At 33.7% G+C, this 23,743-nt stretch overlaps 1 protein-coding gene across 2 annotated transcripts; it reads left to right on the top strand.

The window, feature by feature from the left end:
• The first annotated feature begins 1,994 nt into the window (after positions 1–1,994).
• LOC101893703 (uncharacterized) lies at positions 1,995–15,873 on the top strand. 2 transcript variants are annotated; one of them, XM_059131114.1, is made up of 3 exons: positions 1,995–2,554; positions 13,113–13,251; positions 13,982–15,873. In XM_059131114.1, exons 1-3 carry the CDS (start codon positions 2,517–2,519, stop codon positions 14,624–14,626), a joined length of 822 nt encoding a protein of 273 aa, XP_058987097.1. In that variant the 5' UTR covers positions 1,995–2,516; the 3' UTR covers positions 14,627–15,873. The 2 variants fall into 2 exon arrangements, with proteins under 2 accessions (XP_058987097.1, XP_058987096.1); XM_059131113.1 differs by having other exon boundaries at positions 1,998–2,554; positions 13,110–13,251.
• Positions 15,874–23,743: the final 7,870 nt, after the last annotated feature.

The raw sequence follows: 23,743 nt of genomic DNA, 5'->3' as shown, positions 1-23,743 counted from the left end.
TGCAGACCCTCATGGCAAGCCAAAGAAGAAGAAAGAAAAAAAAAACGATCAACTTTATTAAAATTTTCTAAAATTTGATTCTCTATTTTTCTGTTTCATCTATTTCCATAAAACTTGCAATAATTTTGACTTGAAATTTACTAGCGAACCTTGATTGGGACGGACTTACTTACTTCCGTTTTAGAACACAGAACAACGATGACGAAGAACGAATGCGTTTTATTTATTGGTTGGAAAAAGACCACGAAAAGATAAAATAGATTAAGCCAACTTAAATGACTCCTTTTGCGAAACATAAACATTCGATGGTAATCTACCTACCTACCTAACCCTAGCATTCGAAACAAAAAACAATAAAATCGAAAATTTATTATTTATTGTTATTAATGATCTTCAGTATTTTGGGCAGAAATTTGCCACATGCAAGCATACGTTTTGTTTAAATCGTTTTGCGTATTTCAACTAAACCACACGAAATGATTAATTGTGTGGTGGATGGAAGATGCAAAACTTCCAAACTTCGTAATAGAAAAAAAAAATCGATCCAAGAAACAGACAGCAGAACTGCATTCATTTTCATGGGGTGTTTGTTTGTATGGCGGAACAATTTGTTATAAGACATCAAAATTAAAAAAAATAAAAATAACTTTAATTTTGCCAATAATTGATCGATGTGGATGACTGCATTTCGGAATCATCTATCAAAGTTTTTGCTTCTCCATTAAATTTTAGATTAATTATATTCTTAATTGTATATAATGTATTTAATTGTTATAATTTTTTCCCATATGCTTATAAAACCTTTTGCACGCTAATGATATGTAAGAGGTTGTGTGGGGGAAAAACTTTAAGGCATTCGATTAAAAAATGTCAGATGAAAATAAGGAAATTACGTTTGATTTTACTTCTATAGCACATAACGTATATTGCGATGTTTAAAACGGACATTGAAGAAAATATTTAAGAAAACTTGGTGCCTTTTTTTTTGTAAAATTTAAAAGAAAATAACTCGGGGTAGATATAAGCCTTTTCCGAATCGTTTAAGTCATCGACATGGAAAAATTAAGAAGTTAAAGTCCTTAATAGCATGTTTCCATTGGAAACCGAACAACGTTGTTCGCTCTCAGAATTAGGTACACGAATTAACCCGTTCATACGGCACGATTCGTAATTCATAGTAAAATAATTCCTTTTTTCAAAATTTTGTTTGTTGATTTTAATGGGAATTTATACTAAAATACATTAAATTCTCATTAATATGGATAGAAGAAATGATTATTTTTCTCCCAAAGATTTATTAAAACATTAATTTTATAATTTTCATTCACGTTTCCAACTTTTTGTGTAAATGTTGACATTTTGAACATATTTTTGTATTTTTCAATTTTTAAATTCTGCTGGAGAGACACTTGTCAAACATTTTTTCTGCCGATACAAACATTTTGAAAATATTGCCTCTTTTGTTTCCTGTTTTCTGTGGTAATTTCAACTCGTGGACAAAATGCGTACCTCGGATGAGAGAGAAAACAAAATTTACTTTCGTTTGAATGTACATACGCTATTCTACATTGTAGTTTTCATTCATAAATTTCAGTCTTCCCAAAATTTTTCAAAATTTCATTAAATTTTTCTATTTTCAATTTTTAAATGTCATAATTAATTTTTTCGATAAATGCTCTCATTTGTTAGGGATGGGACATATTTTTTCGTTGTTCTGAGAGTGATTTGATTTGAACAATGTACAAATATGAGTGTTCGCTCAGGAAATTTTGTGTGAAGAATTAAGTAGTTTTTTCATAGTTAAGGGTCAAACAACGAATAGAGAGCGAATCAAGTGCAGTGGAAACGCCACATTAGTGGAGAGTAATATGAACAATATATGTTCTCTTCTCCTTATGATTTTCTCTCTCACTCTCTCGCGGCATATAAGGGAATATAATATACTATATCCACTATATTTATTTAACATTTGGTATAAAAGGTTTTTATTTTAAATAAACCGTTGGTAGTGGCAAGAACAGAGCGATCGCAAAATTGTAAAAAAATTAGAAAAATATATAACACAAGAACAGCAGCTTTACTTGCAAATAAATAAATCATCGGTAACAGAAAATTAGAAAAAAAAATCTGAATTCGGTTATAACAAACAACAACAAAACACGTAATGCACACATAGAGGGGCGTTCGTTGAAAAAAAAAAGAAAAGAATTACACCGAGAGTTAATGGATATTGAAACAACACACAAGCATAACAAAGCTAAATAACAATTGGAAAGAAAAAGATTTCGTAATTTCTTAAAAGAAACCCGAAGCGATTTTCAAAGGAAACCTCAAACCAAAAAAATTACAAAAAAGTGAAAGTGAAAAAATTTACAAGCAACATTAACTAAGGGACGCTTTAAAAAAAATAAAGGAAAGATTAGACTGACCTCAAAACAGGTGCTTACCAAAAAGAAAAAAAAAATCATAAATTTTATAACCAAAAGGCCAAGAAGCTCACAAAAAATACAAGCAAAATGAGTGGATACACAGATATAACCAAATTGGATACACGGTAAGTTGAACAGACAGCAGTCGTAACCAGCAGTAGCAGCAGCAGACAAGGGCGGGGTATTCTTCAATGAAGAGACAAGTGTGAGAGACGTTAGAGGAAAAAAATGAAATTTTTCAATGATTATGTCAAAAAGTTGGAAATTTAATATTCCCAAAAAGTTTGATCGAAAATTTAACGAATTTTTGATATTCCATTTCTATGGCCTTATGAAGATTCAAAACTGGAATGGCTTTATTAGTGTGTGTGTCTGTTAAATTTTTATTAACAAAATTATTGTAAAACCAATAGCCTAACTCACTGCCACACATTTAAGCGCTGTTTAAAAAAGCTAAACACAGTAACCTAGCTTTGGCCCCCTCACCCAGACTGGCTAAGCTACTACTACACCTGTCCATTTGACACCAACACACACACGGACACATGCCAAAGCATTTTCCCCCAAAGCCCCCAATAGCATTTATTATGTTGTCCGGCAATTATCATAATTTAAAGTTTAACAGAAATGCTCCAAACCTATCTTCTCAATTCCATTTTTTTTGTTCAAATTAATGAAGGTACCACCTATGGTTCCCCACACTTACCCTACCCAACCCTCCCTTCCCATTTCTATGGCCCACCATGAAATCACCGTCATCTGTTCGATACAAATTTTTGTTGTTGCTGTTGTATTCACCACTAGAGAAAATATCGTACGATACGGAGCGGGGCGAAAAGTGTATTGGAAACACATTCACACAGACACGAATCTAGCAAATACACCAAGCAGCTGACGTTGTCGGCAAGTTAACTGGCTTTAGCTCGAAGAGTAGTGGAAGTAGACGTAGCAGATATGGCTAGCTAAGCATTGATATGACACAATCATCATCATCATCTTTACAATTTGCCACAGAGGAGCGAGAAGCAGGCACTCAATTCTCACACTTGATTGATAATAGCGGACTATTGTTAGATGCCCTCTGATTATGGAATTCATGTAAAGTCTAGGCACTGATTCATAGATTCCATTACGACGACAGTCACAACGTCACCACAACTTTCATTGCCCTTTTCTCTAACAACTAAAAGTGAAATGTGGGCATTCCTGTTTGCATTGAGCAATTTTTTCTAGACTTGGGGGGAATAATGTATAGCTAGAACCCACCTTTTGTTTGTTTAAACATTATATATAATTTATTTTTGCCATTTGTCGGCTATTTTCATTTGCAAAATCATCATCATTAAACTCACGCCACCCGCATTTGGTTGTATTGAAATGTTTGCTGAACACGGACGGGATGATGACGACTACAACCACGAGCCGGGGCCGCTTGGTTTGTTGAATGACTGGTAATGATGGCATGGCTGGCGGTACAGTAGAGGCCAAGGGAATATGTGGCTGTATCGAAAGACAAAACCACTTCAACTTTTATATGTAGATTCCAATATTTCTTTTTTCTTGTTTGGGATGAGTTGTTCTTTTTAGAATCTAGGTAATGTTTATTCTGTGAATAATGATGATGTGCTGATTTGAAATGAATTTATGACATGGAATTTTATGTTCCCATTATAAAAATTGTTTTGTAAACGAGAAAAGAATTTCAATAATTTCGGGGATTTTTGGATTATAACATCATGATTAGGATTCCTCAACAATAATTCGAGATTCCTTAACGCAAAACCTCAAACTAATAACAAATTTGAGTTCTTTGGTGTTTGTGAAGGTATTTTCAAAATCCAATGGAATTTGAAAGAATACAAATCTCAGTGGAACATCATTCCCACCTGTAGCTACTATAGATGTTTATAATGCACACACATATTTTGAATGTAACTTTTAAGAATCAAGTATGTGATTTGAAAAATATTAAAAAAATATATAAAAAATTACATCAAATACACAAATAGAATTAATCCTAATCATCCTAGTAACCTAAACCCAAAAATGAAGAAAGCAAATATTTAAGGATGGAGATTAATGCTCTAAATTTGTTTAAAGAAAGCTTAATTCAAATTGCAAAGATAAAAAAATCGAAAAGGTGTAGCAAAAATGTTGGCTTTTATATTTTTATTACCACAGTTTACTTTTATGATCCATCTAGAGTGATTGTGATTTCCAGAATATTATCAGTCATAAATATGTACCCATGTAGGTCCGTATCTATTTGTTATTGATGTGTCATACTTTACAAGTACTTGTCCTTTTTTTGATTTTGTAAAACCCCACTACAAAATTCCCTATTAACTGATTAGAAATGGGTAAACAATTCTTATTGATTTGGTAATTAGTTAGGTACCACCACCTATTACTCATAAAAATCGATAAGAAATTCACAATTATGTCAATGTCATTATCAGCGAAATGCTAAAACTGCAAAGTTGAGGTGTGAGACTGTCAAAGAAGAGGTGACAATATTTTTTGTTGTTTTCGCTGAAAAAACGCTAAGATATTTTACATTTCAGTGCGTTAAAAACATTGAATTAGTCATATTATTGACGTCGATGACAGTCACATAATAATAATATGCACAAAGACAGATTAAAAAGATAATGCCAATGATCCAATGAACATCCTTCATATTTTAATAGGAAAAATACCCATGCATCATGGTAAATAATATTTGTGCAAAACTATTTGCAAAATATTTACACAAATACCTGCAAAAAAAAAAAAAAAAATAACTGGCTACTGAAAAATAATAACAAGCAACGACCCCCATGGTGTTGATAATTTTTATTATTTTTTAATTTGATTTAGCCCATAGATTGATTGTCCGTCTGCTGGACATATTTAAATATAAACAACAAATGAAAACGTAATGTTTTGTTTACATTCTCATCACACTCTGCCGCTCCTTTCTTCACACGCTCATTTTTAGCAGGCATTGAAATTGTTCGTTGGGCACCATTATAAATAAACAGAAACAACCTTCATCTCATCTGTTTTTTTACTCTCTTCTACAAAATGGATGGTCGGTGTCTGTTGTGTGAGAGCAAGAGAGTTGGGGTTATAGAAAAGATGTTTGTTATTGTTTATGTTTCACAATCAATTTAAACAAGACAGCACGAAATCATACGATACGTTTACGTTTTGTTGTGGGGATGAGTGAGGATGATGATGATGATAATTACGTTTGTCGTTGTTGTTATTGCTCATGATTGTGTTTGGTACTACTGTACGTAGCCATTCAAATGACGTATGTCAAATAAAGTCTGTATTGTCCGTCCATAATAATTTTTTTGTAATGGTGGTGGCATGGTCTGATGTTGAAAGAAATCAGGTCAACCACCACCCAAAAGCAAAAACAAAAATGAAACCACCCCATTTTTGTTGCACCGTTTTGTTTTTGCTTTTTTTTTTGGCAAATATGCCACCTAATGTTTGCTTGTGTGGTGCTGGGCTGTACACCGTCGTTGTTGTTGTGTGGTGAGTCTCCTTGCCTCGTGCCACATAAAGCCACCTTAAAATCAGCCGATTTTCATGTTGTATTCCTGTGCCGGATAGCGCATGTGCCATTTGAAACAGCTGCCCAATTTCAAATACTTACCTTCCCCTCATATGTTATTTAAATAATATCGCTAGATATGGCAACTCTGTGGGGTATTTTTGACGTTTTGCAAGAAAGCGATTACCGGTTTTTCTTCCACACAAATGGCACAGTAAACTTTTGTTTTTAACTACGGTCTAACGAAGTTATGATGGAGTATTTTGACAATTTGGACTTGTGCGGAAACTAGGCTAAGCTCTCCTCGCCTTCATGAATTCAAGACGTACTTGGCAGTAAGAGAATTCATAAAGTAATAACAATTTTGTTGTAGAGAAAGAAAAGAGAAAGAAAATTCATATTAAATTACGGAAGAACTCAAAGTTGTAAAAGTAAAATGTTTAATAATACCTTTTTTTGTTTAAATTAACCTAATTATTTAATATTTGCAGACCTTTATGAAAATGGAAAGCAATGTAGAACTTATTAAGCGAAGACACTTTCATAAATATTTCCTTTAGGAATTCCAGGAAGTTGTTCAATTCTACCGTTTTACTTTAACTATTCCATGTTCGTTTAGTCTAGTGTAACTCCGTTTGACTGTATTGTATAATACCATATCTAATTTGCGTTATTTCTCAAAAACAAAAAAAATCATTTCATCAAGTTGTGGTCAAAACCATAACATTTGTATCTGCTCCCATTTTCTATCTAATTCAAGCTTTTAAAAATTAATCGCAAAAAAAAAGAGTAAAACAAAACATTGCAAAATGAGGCAATCACTATCATCATCCTCAGCCGCCCCAGTAGCTGACGTCTTATGGTCTGCATCTGTGTTTTATTTCTTTCTTCCACGGGGTTTTACGTCGTTAATATTATGGGGCGACATTAATGATGATGATGCCAAAAACCGAAAAATGTGGCGTGTTTTTCATGCGAGATTATCACATCTGTGACATGATACGCCACACGGTGGGAAAAGGAACATCCACACAATGGCGGTCATAATGAATCAATGAATGAACAAACCAATGAATAGCTCGGGAACAAGCCATTGTCAGCGAGAGGGATAAAAGACAGACAATCAACTAAATTGCTTTGTGGTTTTATTTTCAGAATGCACTCACTTTCTAGATCCGTTTGGAATTTTAGAGTCTCTGTTTTTTTTTTTTTTGGATTTGCACTTAGACGACCGGTTCTAATTGATTTAAAGTGACTTAGATTAAGATGCTTTCAAACGTGGATGATGATGATGAAAGTTTGCATCCACAATTCGTAGTAATTGCTGCATAGCATTTGTTGTTGGCTTTTGTTAAAACGCAATTAAATAAATTGTCTACTATTGTATGAAGAAAACTAAAAATAGTGTCTAATGCAATTTGAATTTTCCTTTCTATCAAACCCCCACCCCATATCTGCCTTCTATGTCCAAGTCAATTGGATGTTATGTGTCTGAAGAAAGTTCTGGGATTTTGTGATGAAATGAATGTGAGAATTATAATTTATTTACTGCTGCTTGGGTTTGCATAATGAAATTGAAAGCCATTCTTATTGGGTGTATGAAAATAATTCTCAATTCAATTAATTCAAAGATATCTCATCTTTATAAAAAAAATTAAATGAATCAGTTTTCAAATACTTTTTAGGAAGCTTTATCTGTTTAATAATCAAATGAATGTGGGAATTATAATTAAGTTACTTCTGCTTACGTTTGCATAATGAAATTGAAAGCTTTTCATATTGGTATTTAAATGAGTAAAAATATAAATCAATTCCTTAAATTTCCCAATCCTTTTTTAGAATCTAACCTCTATCCGTATTAAGAAATGTAGGAAATATCTAGCTGTTGGAATTATGGCATTCACATGCTGTTTCCTAAATGTACATCATCTCTCTACACAAAAATAATTGGAGAAAAGCAATTATCAGACGGAAATCATGTTTAATCCACTCGTTCATCTATTGTCTTGATTATTATTCATCACGTTCCTGTGCCGGCTCACATTCAATTTAACCATGTAGTAGGTACATCAAATGAACATAGGAAGTCGTTTCTTTGTTGATGACGACGAGTAGTTAAAAAAGTAAAACAAAATTATGGGCGTCGATACGAGAACATGAAATGAAATATGGTTCTTTATGCGAAATATGGGGGTACGAAGAAAGAACTTTTCCATGGACTTGGGTTTCCGCATTACACAAAGGCAGAAACTTTTAATAATTCGATTTTATTTCCCACATCTTTGTCAAATTTGTAGTCTAGAACAATTACCCCACTTTGTTTTATTGGCAAATTATGGTGTTTAGTGTTTATCTTAATTCAAATAGATATACAAAAGTAGACCAGACAATTGCGATAAATCCATTTATTGACGTAGATATGTGCGTCAGAATGAGTAAATGAAATATGGGACTCTAATCAATTTTGATATTACCTAATTGGTATTTTGTTATGAAATTAGAATTTCAATTTTAGATATTCAAAAATAGGTTTTGGAACAACTTTTCATTTATGTACAAAAATCTTGACAATTTTTACTAAATGTTTTGGCACTCGTTGTTTTTGAAGGTCGGTTCCCCCTTCATTTGTTAGAGGTAATTACATATATTTTTAATTTAATTCCATATACCCTTATAATTATTTCCATATTATCAATGACAGACCCCGCTTTGTGTATACCACAAAAAAAATCCATTGTTTTTTTTTTTTTTTTTTGCAATATCTAATTAATTAGACATGTAAAACAAATTAATTAATAATTGCAGGCTATAATACATGCAAATTATGGTGAAAATAATTCTTTATCTCCAACACGTCTAGGGTAGTGCATTGTTTAATGGCATTTTCACACCCTTCAATCATATTTAAATGTGCGTCTAAATGTCTGTAGATTCTAGAGTTTAAACAATTTGTAAGTACCTAATGATTATTCAACATCATGGGAGGGAGGTACTCAACTCCTCCCCTTTCTCAACACACACATGTGGTGTATATTTTTGTTTGACTTGGGTAATCGAGAGTCATAAAATATCAATAGAAAGTAAATATCGGTTATAGTACCCATTGAAGTGTATATCAATATTACTTGCTATGCTGGTGGCTGTACCTCCTCCACCACCATAGTTCCTCCTACAAATTGGGTATTTTATTTCCTTTGCCTCAAGAATGCACTAACCACAAGCAATCACTACTGAAAGGGAAATCTTCTTGGCTTTCTTAAATGTCTACAACGTAGTTTTTATTGGATAGTTTACAACGTCATTAGCGTCGAAATCATTGGGCTAGACGCGTCGTACAGCCAAGTATACATTGTTATATTGAAACATGCTTTACAACGTGGCGCAGAGCGAGCGGCGATCACGTTGTTAATGCGTGCCATATACGTGAACGTGAGCGTGTACAGCGAGTTTTCCCACTTGAAGTCATTGGTCGGCCGACGACGGACTGTATGCATGAATGTCAACTTCTGACTAACAGACTGCTTGGTCGGCCAGCCGGTCGAAATGCCTGACACACGCCGATAAAATAAAAAAAGAACAATTGCTGGTGCTGATATGCTGCTGGCTCGTCTTGTAATGTATTGTCTGTCCGCATTTTACCCAAATAAAATAAGTGTCAAGGCATTACCACCCAGACAGCCAGTCCGGTATTCATGAAGTATTTCATGTTTCCCTACTTTCTGCCAACAAAAATGTATTATTATTATTATCTTATCTTAAGGACACAAGATAACCCTTAACAGTGGGCCGATATTTTGTTTTATTGAAGCCCTTTTAATTTTTGCCACTCCACTTAATAGTAATTCAATTCTGAAAATCTGTACCACCACAGAAAAAAAATCAGTCATCAGATACCACCGTCAAGTCAATCAGGTGATAGTATTTTATTGGCCATATACGTGGTGCCGGTTCTATATTGGCTTCTGGCCAATGGCACACAAGTGGTGGCGGTGGTGGTGCCATCAGACTTGAAACGAAAATAACTATCGAAAATTCTATATTTAAATAAAACAATGTTCTATCGATTTTGATCATTGATTTGAATTTGCAAAACACTTTTGGTGATATTGATAAGCGAGCTTATGATTTAATAACTGTTATTTATAAAAATCAAATGAATTGCATATTTGTTTCGATAGAGGAAAGCCCACAAGTGTTTGTCTAAGGCACACAATGAGACAATCATTGTGTCGTCCATATGGCTTAAATTGGATGGAAGATAGATTTGTTGTCTTAGAATATTTGTGCGGGATCTTTATTTGAATTCTCCAAAGGATGGGGAAGGAAATTGTGTAATTAAATATTCGTTGAACAATAAGATATTAAAATGTCAATACCTAAAAGGATGCAACAAATCCTCTGGGAACCTAATAATTTGGAACTATTTTAAAAATGTAGCTAAATAATGAAACATGGCTCTCATACCACCACCCTCCCATAGAAATAATTCGTTATACCCTCCACCATAGATAGTACCGAGGCCATATTAAGTTTGTCATTCCGTTTGTAACACCTCGAAATATACATTTTAGACTCCACAAAGTATATCTTTTCTTGATCAGCATGAAATTCTATGTCGGTTTAGCGATGTCCGTCCGTCTGACCGTCTTTGGAAACCACTCTAGCTTCCGAACGAATTGAAGTAGATTTATAAAATGTTACTCAAATATGTTATATGGCTGCAGGACTTTTGGTATTGAAAATGGGCGTTTTGGTATAGTCCCCATATCACGGTACCTCTCAATATTCGGTATTTTGATGATTTTAACGACATTATTCACCGGAATTGTTTCAAATTCGGTATTTGATATTCGTAATGGATGCTACAGCCTATGACAGGAGATTGTCTGTGCAGGTCCACGTCTTCGTATAGCCCCCATATCACGGTACCTCCCGATATTCGGTACTTGTTTCAAATTTGGTATTTGAAGTTCGCAATGGATACTACAGCCTAAAACAGAAAATTGCCTGTACAAGTCCACGTCTTCGTATAGCCCCCATTAAACCGTACATTCCGATATTCGGTATTTTGATGATTTTAGCGACCATTATTCACCATAATTGTTTCTAATTTGGTATTTGATGTTCGTAATGGATGCTACAGACTATGACAGGAGATTTTCTGTGCAGGTCCACGTCTTCGTATAGCCCCCATATAACGGTACCTCCCGATATTTGGTATTTTGATGATTTTAGCGACACTATATACCGGAATTGTTTCAAATTTGGTATTTGATGTTCGTAATGGATGCTATGATGACAGGAGATTGTCCTTGCAGGTCCACGTCTTCGTATAGCCCTCATATAACGGTACCTCCCGATATTCGGAATTTTGATGATTTTAGCTAAATTATTCATCGATTTTTTTTAATTTTCGCATTTGAATATTGTAATGGCTATGCATGTCCATGTCGTTATATAGAACTTAAAATAACAGCTATTTTCTGTATTTTTAAGATTTTAACAGAATTTTTAACGGATTTTTTTTTTGTTTTTGAGAATAGCCAAATTTTTTCCAAAATAGTGGAGGGTATTCAATGTTCGGCCCGGTCGAATTTACAGCTTTTTTACTTGTTATTAAATGATTTATTATATATTAATAATTACCCACTTCCATGCTTATTCCATTGTGTTTTCCCCCGAGAATTTGCGTCTTAATAATGCTGTGAACCCCAATTATTACACTTATGTCATGGGTCTTTGTGATCATTATGGTGGCGCCTTTCCCTCTTCCATTAAAAAAAAAAAAAAAAAAACGAAACGAAAACCTTTGTATTGTTTGTTAGTGGTTTCTATTATTTATTGTTTCTCTTTTTTGGCCACAATTGCCAAGAAAATTACATCAGCCAAGTAACTGAGTGTCTTTGTACAATGTTCCTTCCGCTGACCAAGGTTATTGGTTGCTAGAGAGTGGTGGTGGCGTTACTACTACAACCCACAACAGTGTGGACAAACACCGGCCAAACATATGCTTAAAAGTGGTAAGACAAGAGCTTTGACTGTTGTCGTTTGGTTTCGGGAAGAAGGGTAAGGCAGTGAATCAAGTGGTTTTGAACTTGGCCCTTAATTATTGGCTGCCACCAGCCTACATTTACTCAAAATCCAAGAGAGACATACAAATACAAGTTTTCGTTTTCAATATGTGTTTGGTGCTTCAAAACTTCCTCTGTATTCTCTCTGGCCTTTTTCCTGTTGGGTTTTGGCTCCCAAAACTTAAACCAAGCCCCCTTTTTGACAAGTTTTGCTCTTGAACATCGCTGAGTCGAAATATTTGAAACTAACAAACAACACCTTTGGCATATTTAATTACCCTCAAGTTTAGTTTGGTGATCATTTTAAAACACACACGCACCAACACACTCTCACTTGAATTATAAATGTTTACCCATTTCAAACAAGGCTTTTATATTTTTGACAAATTAAGAAAACTGACCATTGGATTTTTTTTTTTCATAGACCAAAATTTAATTTAAAATTCAAAATACAATAAAGTCGATAAAAAATCATGAACACGTTAAGACTAACCCCTACCTATCTCTTCCATGCCATACCCCAGCTATAAATGCAAAATGAATTTTTTGAATGTTAACTGTTTGGCATTTTGGTGGCTACAAAAAATGAATATTTTTTTTTAGAATTTAAAACGGTTTGGTCGGTGTTAACTAATTTTATGGCAAATGCCAACAACAACAAGCAAACGAACCTGTTAAGCACTTAGAATACTGGCTTGTGTAGCTAAGGTTTTATTGTCTAGCTTTTTTTCATCTTCGTTTTGGGTGTTAATCATATGTGATCGGTCATGATGATTTGCTTAAATCTTACCTCTACATTCCTAAGATTTTCAAAACTGATTCTCAATGCGGAAGCTTTTCAGAATTGTTTTTTTTTTTTTTTTTGCTAATCTTCTTAAGACAAACTCATGGCAGACATAAAGACGTCTCCTCACACTTGTCTTTATTATATCAATGGGATTTAATAAATCATTTCCATATATTTTTTTTGAGAATCTATAGTATTTTAGCGTAACAATTAACTTGTCAAAATTCAAATTTGTCTTATCTTGTATTTCGTTTTTTTTTTTTTTCAATTTTCAGAAGCTGTTTGCGCCGCATTGCCCGTCATGATGAACTGCAGTTCTCAAAAGACAGTATTGTCAATGTTATGGAGAAGTTTGTGAAGACGGTTAATGTCATGGATGAAACAATATTAGTTCCATGCAGGCTCATGGACCGACAGGTAAATATCACAACCATAAAATAATTAAAATCATTCGTATGCCCTTCCATTTACATTCGAAAATTGTTAAAACTCTCACAGAATTGAAGTATTCACCACGTAATTCCTTTTTTTATTTTATTAATTCATGCATTTGGATTGAAAACAGTTTATTCTGTCGAAATTAATATTAATTTTTAATCTGTTCCAGAACTTCAAGAATCTAAAAGTTTTTACTGGAGAAAATCGGCTTTCCCTTTATGATATCGAAGAAAATTAAAAAAAACTAACAAAATCTTGCAGGTTCTGCAACAGACCATAAATGCTATTTACCATTCTCTGATAATTATTGTAATAAAATAATCGAAATTTGCTGGGAACTGAATGGTTATACAAATGCTCTGTTTTAGAAGCTGCTAGTTTTGCAATATTTTTTTTCGATATCATAGAGGAAAAATCGGCTATCGTAGTCAAAACTTTAACATTCGTGCAGTTCTGGAATAGAACAAAAATTAGTAAAGACTTCTTGCATATAATTCTCCAAAAAGAAGTTCATTGCTGCTGAATATTCTATTCTATATTCTAGCCAATAAATGCCTATCACTCTGTGATATTCAAACCACAAGACATTATCGAAATCATACCCTTCTTCCATTCTCTTCATCAAATTTACAAACCAGCACCCACCCAACAAAAACCAAACCAAATCTAAAATTGTTTCTTTTTTCTCTCCTCTCTCCATCTCCATTAGGTGGGTGATAGTACTGATATTATACCAACTCCTGGCAAAGATGTGACCTCCAATCAACACACTCTTCTACCAAATGCCAATGGCAAACGCAAAAATGTCAACTCGAAAAATGTTCACGAGTTCCTACACTCATCAGAGCTCTCCAATCTCTACAATGTTTTGAACGCTTTGAAAAATGACCTCTTGTGGACCGGCAAGGATGACTCTGAAGATGATTTGGAAGAACAGATGAACAGCTGTTTGCACATCAGTGAAACGTCGAAGACTGAAAATATTTGCAATGCCACCGCCGCCAATGCCAACAACAATAGCTCGTCGAAGGGCCATGCCAGACGCCCTTCAACCGCCTCAATGGCCTCCATTGCCTCCGTTAGCCAGTTGAGCGACTCCGAAAGTGATATCTCCAATGAAAACGATTCTGGCGTTGAATCGGAGAGCAACAAGAACGGCAGTGATGCCAACAGCAGCAGCAGCAGTGAAGATGGTCACGTACAAAAGAAATCATCGAATGTTGACAAAGCCACCGAATTGGCCAAACGCTGTCGAAGACATTTGAATGGCTTGTACCAGTGCCTGGAACAAATGACAGAAGCCGCCAACTATTTGACTGCACGGTACCAAAGTGATATTGGTGGTAGCGTGTAGGATCTGGTTGAGGGCTGTGAAACGTCACCACCATTACATAATCATCATCGTGGGAAGACCACTCTCACGCGCACACACACACACACTAACTAACTAAGCTAACCTAAGAAATGGAAACAAATGAAAACTGAAGCGGGGTTTGGGATAATTACTTCGCCAAGAAATACACAAGGGGGTTCATGGTTCTAGTTTAGTTCGATAGAAACAAAAAAAAAAAAACAATAGTTTTTCTTTTAGTAGGTGGTACATTTTTAAAAAATGCATGCTAAAACATAAAAGAAACACGGAAACACACAAACATAGGAGCACTCCTGCTTCCAAAGGAGTGCTAACTGGATATTATATCATAAGTTTAAGGAGAGTATCATAATTATGTTATAGTTAGTTTAAAATATATAGGTTGAAGTTATATTGTAGATGATATTTCTTTTTGAGACAAAAACAAAAAAAAAAAACCCTCAACAGCAACAGAAGCTTCACAATTTGCAAGTGAGGAGGAGGAGGTGCAGGCTAAAAGTAAAACCTTAATTCTTAATGAACTTGAAAATTACAACACAAAAATCATTTGGATATACAGTGGACTTCGTTGAAAATGCCATGATTTTACGCTGATCTTATCGGTTAACCTAAAAAAATTTGCATAGCCATAACCAGATATTGACCTTTGTTCCTACATTGTAAAGTCATGGCCAACAGTTGCATATCTCCAAATTGTTTCTTCTCGTTATATGGCGAAGAAACCAATTTTCATTTATGACAACATTCGGATATAGCGAACATTGTTTGTCCTCCTCTCCAAAGGCAGGGGACATTTTAAAACGAAATCTATTGTATATTTAAAAGTTGAATAACATCTCCCCATTCCCATTCCCCTCTACGTATGGGAAATACAAAAATATAACCCTACTTTTAGCAGCTTAACTTGTTTAAAAAACCAATCAAATACAAATGTGATGTTTGATTTTGCATGAATTTAAAAATGGATCCGCCGCACATTACCTTTGTATTTAGACTATTCAGATTTGGTCGAACATATATTTTGTTTTTGTTTTTTTTTTCTTCTTTCAAGCTATACAATACTGAGACTGATCGACCACTCAAATACTACCACAGCCAACCAACATTCGCTCGTGCGATTGTTCGTTCGTTCGTTTCAAAGCTAGTCTTTAATTACAAAAACAAAAATCTCGATAGCATTCCTCACTTCTTATTATTTTAGATTTCGTTGTTTTTGTTTTATTTTTTTTTTAAGAAACAAAGTTAAGGCTGTTTGGGTTTTTTTTATATTTGTGTGTTTCTTCTTTGTGATCATGAATCGTTTGCTTCGTCGTAGAGCAAAAAAGTGAAGAAAAAAAGTAAACACCTCTTAGAGTTGTATTTAAGGCAAGAAAAAGAAAAAAGAGTTAAGCACCAATACTGCACCAAAAACCGCTTACTTTATGGTCGATTGTGAACTGCAAACGAAGTTAAAATACGTTTTTTTGTTCTAATGATGGACTGGATGGACATCAACCAAAGTTTAAAAAGCTTTGATGGGTGTTATTGAACAGCCGTCATTTATAATTGACTACAAGAAAAAGACAATTCTCTGAGTCCAATATGTACTATGTAAATGTTGTTGTTTACTTTTAGGTGTTTTCGTTTCGTGGATCTGGGAATCAGAAAAGTTTTAACAAATTTTATTAAAATTCTCCCAATTTTCCCCTTTTGAAAAAAAGACAAGTTTGGCTTTCTTCTGTTTTTGGAATTTCTTTAAAATTTGTTAAACATTTTCTCTTCCCTTTCAATGGAAGAAAACAAGTGAAGGGAAAGTGAGAGGTGGTTATTTTGTTGTAACCATAGTTTGTAACACGTTTTTAGTCATGAAAGAAAGGTTTTAATAAACAAAAATTTAGTCGTTGACATTGTCTTTAATGAGAGGAATAAAAGAAATCAAAAAAACCCACACACAGACAAAGTAAAGAAATCAAATTTCTTTACTTTATTTTAAAAAAATCAATAACATTGTGTAAATGATATTTTCCATTTTTCTTTTATTCCCCACTTTGAAAAAAATAATAATTGGCTTTAATATTGTATTTTGTTTTTAAACAGTTTTTCTTAATAATATTTTTTGTGGAGATTTGATTTTTTCTTAAAAGGAAAAAATTCTTATTTTAAAAGAAAAATCTATTATTAAAAAGAAAAGAGAAAAAACAATTATGCAACACCCCAAAAAAACTCTAAGTTATTCGATTATTTTCTCTTTTTTTGTTGTTGTAAAAAAGTGAAGAAATGTTTTTTTTATATATATAATTTGTACAATACAAACAAAACAAACAAAGAACAATGATTTATTATATAATATTATTATTATTATAATTTGTATGTAATAATTGTATGTATTTATGTCTGTAACAATAGTAATAATACAAAGAAAAAAAACAAAGCAAAACGTAAAAATTGTATTTAATTGAAAACAAAAACAAAAAACAAAAGAAAACACAAGAATCAAACCAAACTCTATGTACAATTATTTTTTCCAAATATTAAGAATAAATCATAAACAACATATATCGTGAAAAAAAAAACAAATTGAGTTTCTTTTTTTACTCGTTATCATCTTAAGCGATTTCGAATCGATTTTGATGGTTGCTATGTGCAAAAAAAGTAAACGAGGGGAAAGTAGATCAAGTGAAAAGATATTGTTGCGTTGTTAATGACCTAAAGCCGAGGGATTAGAAATATAAGCGACTTTGTCACCTAAAATAAAATAAAAGGAAATTTAGATATTTTTTTTATTTAAATGTTTTTAATCATAATGACACTGAAATACAATTTATCTGTTCATCTATTCAATTAGCTTTGTTGCCAGAAGAATATTTGTTGCATTCGGCAAATACTTTACTCGGAAGCCTTTAGTCCATTGCGTTCATCCTGGGAACAAATGAGAGATTTTGAAAGAGATCTAAAATGCAAAAAGGAGAAAAAGAGATTTATTTAGAGAAATATAGTTAGCAGGATGGCCTGAGACGGGGATCCCTCTCAAAGGGATCCGTTCCATTCCCTACTATAACAACTCCCAATGAAGCTTAAGAAGTTTTTTTTTTTTTGCAGTCAAAAGTGTCTCTCGGTCGATAGCCTTGAGGGGCGCTTGTCTATGGAAATGTATAATCACTGGTCCTGCTATGCTATTCCAGAGTTTTTTCACCATTGGATACTTTCAAAATGCCTGTCTGAAAAGCAAATACTTTGAAAATGGTCAATTTGGCCATTAATCGGGGGTTTAACGTATCGATCTGGAGAAGGACCAGGTAGAGAGTACCACTTTTATGTTCTCTCAGCTTTGTAACTTCCTTATTATATTATTTTACCCTCTACCATTCTATGGAGGGTATATTAGCATTGCCATTCCGTTTGTAACTCCTCGAAATATTTATAATAGAACCTTAAAAGTATATATATTCTGGATCAGTGTAAAATTTAAAGACGATCTAGCGATGCCCTTCTGTCTGTTGTATTCACGCTATCTTTCGAACGAATTGAGATAGAAGGCATTTTGCATACATGCATTGTTTACAAGTAGGGAGGTTAAATTCTTAAATGGGCCATGTCGGCCAACGTTTTCGTATAGCCCCCATATAACGGTACCACCCGATATTCGATATTTTCATAATTTTAGCGACATGATTTACTGGAATTATTTCAAATTTCGTATTTAAAGTTGGAAATGGGTACTACAGCCTATGACAAAAAATGTTTAAGCAGGTCCACGTCTTCGCATAGTTTCCATATAACGGTTTTCATTTAAGTGGTAGTTTGCGGATTTTTTTTTTTTGAAATTATAAAGGGCCTTCTAAATGGTGGAGGGTATTAAAAGTTCGGCCCGGCTGAACTTGGCTGCATTTTTACTTGTTTTTCACTGGTTCTGAAGGCCAGCATATGCCTGGCCCTGATCTAGAGTCAGATCGGCTGGTTCGTAAGCTGTTTCACTCTCTAAGATAAGACTTTCGGACGAACGATATAATATCACTAAAAAGTGCATTTTTTATACCCTGTGGCCCATATTATTGGAATTAAACTAAAAGATCCATAGGGCATAGATTTATGTTTAAGGAAATTTTGATGCTCAAGATGACTATTTCGCTGGATGAAAAGAAATTGGTTGACTTCTCCGCTGGATGAAAATGATTTGAAACGCCATTCAATATTTTCAAAATTATTGAATTAAGCAATCGTAGGGTCGCATATAAATCAAATCTGAATCAATCGATTTCAATTCGATTCAAACTCCCCCAGTCTAGGTCAAACCAAACCGATAGTTCCAAATCTTTTTCGCATGGTCAGCGACCAGACAATTTCTACCCTACAACAATAGTTGTTATTTCACAACAATATTCAATATTTACTCAATTATTATGAAACAATTTTTGGTTAATTTTCAAAAATGATGTCACCTTCCAAATGCAAGGTAATTAAAGTCTTGTTTTGCTTTTTATTTCAAACTGGGTCTGGAAGCATTTTAAGAGGCAAAAGATTAGAGAAAGGTAAATAAAAAATACGTTTAGAATATTTGCATTTTTCTCATAATTAAGACGTATTGAAATTGAAATTATTTAATAAATAAGAAATCAAAACACTTAATGGATATTAGCCATTATTTTTGTAAAATTCAAATAAAGTACCTTCCAAAAAATGGGAAAGGAAATTTAAAACTAATTTATTCTCAAATTTATTTATTTCAATTTTATCGAACCTACCGAACTTTACAGTTTGTACCTTGGTCGACCAGTGTAAATTTTATGAGAATTTTATTTTGTTTTGTTTGTTAAACTTTCTTTTCCAAATATCTAGAGTTGAATATACTTTTTATTTTGTTTTGGTTTGTTTTTTTTTTCTGAACATTCTAACCAAGAGATAAGCCTCCAAATATTCCTATGAGCAATTCAAGTGGCTGGAAAAAAAACAATAGCAGCAACAACGGAAAGAACAAGTCACTTGTCGGCATTTCCCCCATTTATTTAATTGGCGAATGAAGTGTGCCCCGCTTGATGTTATCTTTAGTTAGGAACGTGTGTAGGTGTATTAGGCTGGAACGAAGTGGATTTATAAAAAGTAAGACGAATTTCAGGGCGAAAAAAGATAATTGTTGTTTGTTGCTTTTTAAAGGGACTTCGAGGTTTTGTTATTGTTATGGCTAGAGAGGGTATATCATTTGATATGACCAAAACGTACCTTATCGAAATAACGGTTTTAGAACCTAGGTATCTTTGGACCAAATCCTTTTCAGGTTATTTGAAGTCGATCTAGCGATATCCATCCGTCTGTTCGAGTCCGGAGATGCCAAATATCGGTTCACTCTTTCTGGTACCTACCCCACAAAATGTTCGCATTTTCAGAGAAAATAATTTACTGAACAGAAAGAGAAAGCATTTTGTCCTAACTTTGCAACTCCTTATATTTTCATCAGTGCTTGGTCAGGTGCGAAAAAGGACAATAGCAGTCAACTCCATCCAGTACCTCCCACACAAAAGGGACAACATTTTGAATAATTTTAAATCTTATAAAATGTGATGTAAGTGTCCGATTGCCTTCAAATTACACACATCAGAATATTTTTTATTAACAAAATGTCTGCTGTGAAGATAGAATATATCGGTCCACTCCTTCTGGTACTCCCCCACAATATGTCAAAATTTTGAATATTCATGAAGCTCAAAAAACACTGAAATAACCATCCGATTTCATTCAGACTTACCACACCTTAATATTTTTATCGACACAATATCTGTTATAAAGATGGTAGAGATTGGACTATTCCTTTTGGTACCTCCCCCACAAAATGTCAAAGTTTTGAATAACAAAAACGATCATAAAATCCGAAATAAGCATCGGGTTCTCTACAAATCACGCACATCACAACATTTTTATTAACCAAAGATCTGGCGTGAAGACGGGATATATCGGTCCATTCCTTCTGGTACCTCCCCCACAAAGGATCAAAATTTTGAGTATTCATGAAGCTCAAAAACAACGAAATAACCATCCGATTCCATACAGACTTGGCACATCTCAATATTTCCATCAACACAAAATTTATTATGAAAATGTTAAAGATCGGACTATTCTTTCTGGTACCTCCACCACAAAAGGTCAAAATTGTAAATAACAAAAACGATCATAAAATCCGAAATAATCATCCGATTCTCTTCAAATTACACACACCACAATATTTTTATTAGCCTAAGGTCTGGCGTGAAGATGGAAAATATCGGTACACTCCTTCTGGCACCTTTCCCACAAAAGGTCAAAGTTTTGAGTAACAAAAACGATCATAAAATCCGAAATAAGCATCCGGTTCTCTATAAATTACGCACATCACAATATTTTTATTAACCCAAGGTCTGGTGTGAATATGAGATATATCGGTCCTCTCCTTCTGGTACCTCCCTCACCAAGGGTCAAAATTTTGAGTAACCATGAAACTCATAAAACACGAAATTAACATCTGAATCCATTCAGACTTAATACATCTCAACATTTCCATCAACACAAGATCTGTTATGAAGATGGTAGAGATCGGATCATTTCTTCTGGTACCTCCACCACAAAGGGGGTTGCGATTTTGAAAAACAAAATCCTCAAAAATGCGAAATAAGCAATCAAATCTCTTCAAATTTTGACACATCCAAATATTTTCCTAACACATGATCTGTTGTAAAGATGATAGAACTCCTTCTGGTATCTCTAACCCACAAAGAGTCACAATTTTCAATACTTTTATCTGTCATAACTTGCGAAACAAGTCGGTGATTCTTTAAAACTTGCCATATCAAAATTTTTTTTTAACCAGAAATTGTATATGAATATGTAATTTATCGACTTCGCATAAAATTGGATATAAATGTTCGATTTTCTTCTAATTTTGGCCATACCCATATTTTTATCTGTGTTAGATGAAGTATGAAAATGGAATACTTCGGTCCGCTATATCTGTTATGTCACGCAAATTTTTTCCAAAAATTTGTACATATTTAAGATAAAGCATAGGAAATGGTCGATATAGTCCAAATGTGGCACGTTGTGATATTTTTATTAGTCTTAGGTCAGATACGAATTTGTTCGGAACCTCCCCCATAAAGGGTCAACAGTTTGAATAATCATAACTCAAGACTGGGAGTATACATCTGTCAGCAAAACCGACTGATACTATTTTACTTGTATTGTTTCACTTTCTTATGTACCACACCCCAATATACAAAAATATATATGTATGTATGTATGTCAATATCAAATGTGAAAAATCGTATGACAATTGTCATAAAGTTTCCCTCGCAACAACAAACATTTTTTTTTTAACAATTCCCGACTATATTTGGCTACTGGACTGACTGCTAACGGCGGCTAATGGACAAATGGAATATTCTTTGCATTCGATGGCAATTTGTTTTGGCCAAGATAACATAGACACGTAATACTATATTTGTGTATGTGTACCTAATATGAATAAGTGTGTGTGTGTACCCGCCTATGTACCTCTAAATAGGGCATTAAGTTCACGACAATATTTTTAATGTTACAGAGTAATTTCGATTTTCAATATTGGCCACGGCCGAATCGATTGCCATTCCCTGAACGGCTGGTAAATTATTGATGTCAGCCCATCAAAATACAAAATAACTAAAGGTGAAAAGGTAACACCGACAACTAAGGGCGGTGTAATTTACACAAATTGTAGGTATAGTTGTGTGTAGCTTTGGATAGCTTTCACAACCGTAATAAATGACGCAAATACATAGATTTGTAATAATCGATTCCAGATTGATGGAAATTTATCATGACGCAGTTGGAGAATAATTTGGGATTTTTATGGCGCTATACAACAAAGTGGGAAATTGCTGTAAATTTATTATTGTAGGCATTTAGTGTACAAATGCAGGTACCTTTCATTTTAATTTTAGTGGGTTTGTAAAAAAATTGCTATTGAAATAACTTGTATTATTCGATTTTTTAACATAACCCTTATCATTTCAAATAAGCATACCCATCTTTGCATTTTCTGTAATTTAACTTGTCAAATCATAGAAAACAGGTTCCCATCTCTGTTTTGTGTGCAAGCAATGGATTTATAAACAAATATTTTGACAATGAGATGTTGTCAAATGAATTATTTTGAAAAAAAGAATTGTAAACATATGATTGTATGACTTTACCTTCTTCATTCTACCATGATCCCATCTTCAGAGTTGTATTTTCCACATTTAATTAACCTGCCCTACCTTATGTCAATATTGCAACCACATCGACTGGAAGTTGTGGAAGGACCTTAAATATACAACTTCACTTATGTCAAAGAGAAACGATATCGATATATTTCGTAGGTCAAATTTCTATGCAATGAGAATCCAGATTGTCAAATTTGAGCAAATTAGGCTGATATAAGGGTCATTGCATATAACGGACTTGAGGCGTAAGTACATAAAGAGCTGTTTTACTGGCTTAAGTCATCGGCTGGAGAATAAGGGATCGTTGGGCAAGTATAAATTATTGGCCAAAATTGAACTAAGTCAACCTAAAATTCCATTAATTTAAACTGTAAATGTGAAATTTGAAAAAAAAAAAAAATCCCAGTCGAAAATGTCGCTAGAATCATCAAAATATCTAATATCTAGAGGTACCATTATATGGGGGCTATACGATAAAGGAACTCCCGGTGTGGACTTTGAGATATTTCCATTGAAAAATGTGGATAAAATCATAAAAATATCGATATTCGGAGGAACCGTTATATAAGGGATATATGATATCGTAGACTTATGTAGATAATTCTCTTCCAGGGGGTAAGGGACTCAAAAGGAACTCCTTGTGTGGATTTTCAGACAATTCCATTGAAAAAAATTGGCTACAATTATCAAAATACCAAATATCGGGCGGTACCATTATATGGAGTCTATACGATATAGTGGACCTATGTAGACAATTTACTTCCGGGGGGTAAAATACTTAGAATGAAGTCCTTGTGTGGATTTTCAGACAATTCCATTGAAAATTTTGGCTACAATCATCAAAATACTGAATATGAGCTCGGGATAAAGCCAATGGAATTTCAAAAAGTGCAAGAACTTACACCGCAATAGA

Source organism: Musca domestica, unplaced genomic scaffold, assembly GCF_030504385.1.
Source record: "Musca domestica strain aabys unplaced genomic scaffold, Musca_domestica.polishedcontigs.V.1.1 8, whole genome shotgun sequence".
Taxonomy (NCBI): domain Eukaryota; kingdom Metazoa; phylum Arthropoda; class Insecta; order Diptera; family Muscidae; genus Musca; species Musca domestica.
Note: the sequence above shows the minus strand (reverse complement) of the source record. Positions and strands in the feature narration are given on the sequence as shown.

Bases quoted from the DNA above. Each gene is read 5' to 3' on its own strand.
- LOC101893703 (XM_059131113.1), top strand. From the start codon at position 2,517: ATGAGTGGATACACAGATATAACCAAATTGGATACACG. The intron at 2,555-13,109 runs GTAAGTTGAACA...TTCAATTTTCAG, and splicing joins ATAACCAAATTGGATACACG to AAGCTGTTTGCGCCGCATTG. The intron at 13,252-13,981 runs GTAAATATCACA...CATCTCCATTAG, and splicing joins GCAGGCTCATGGACCGACAG to GTGGGTGATAGTACTGATAT.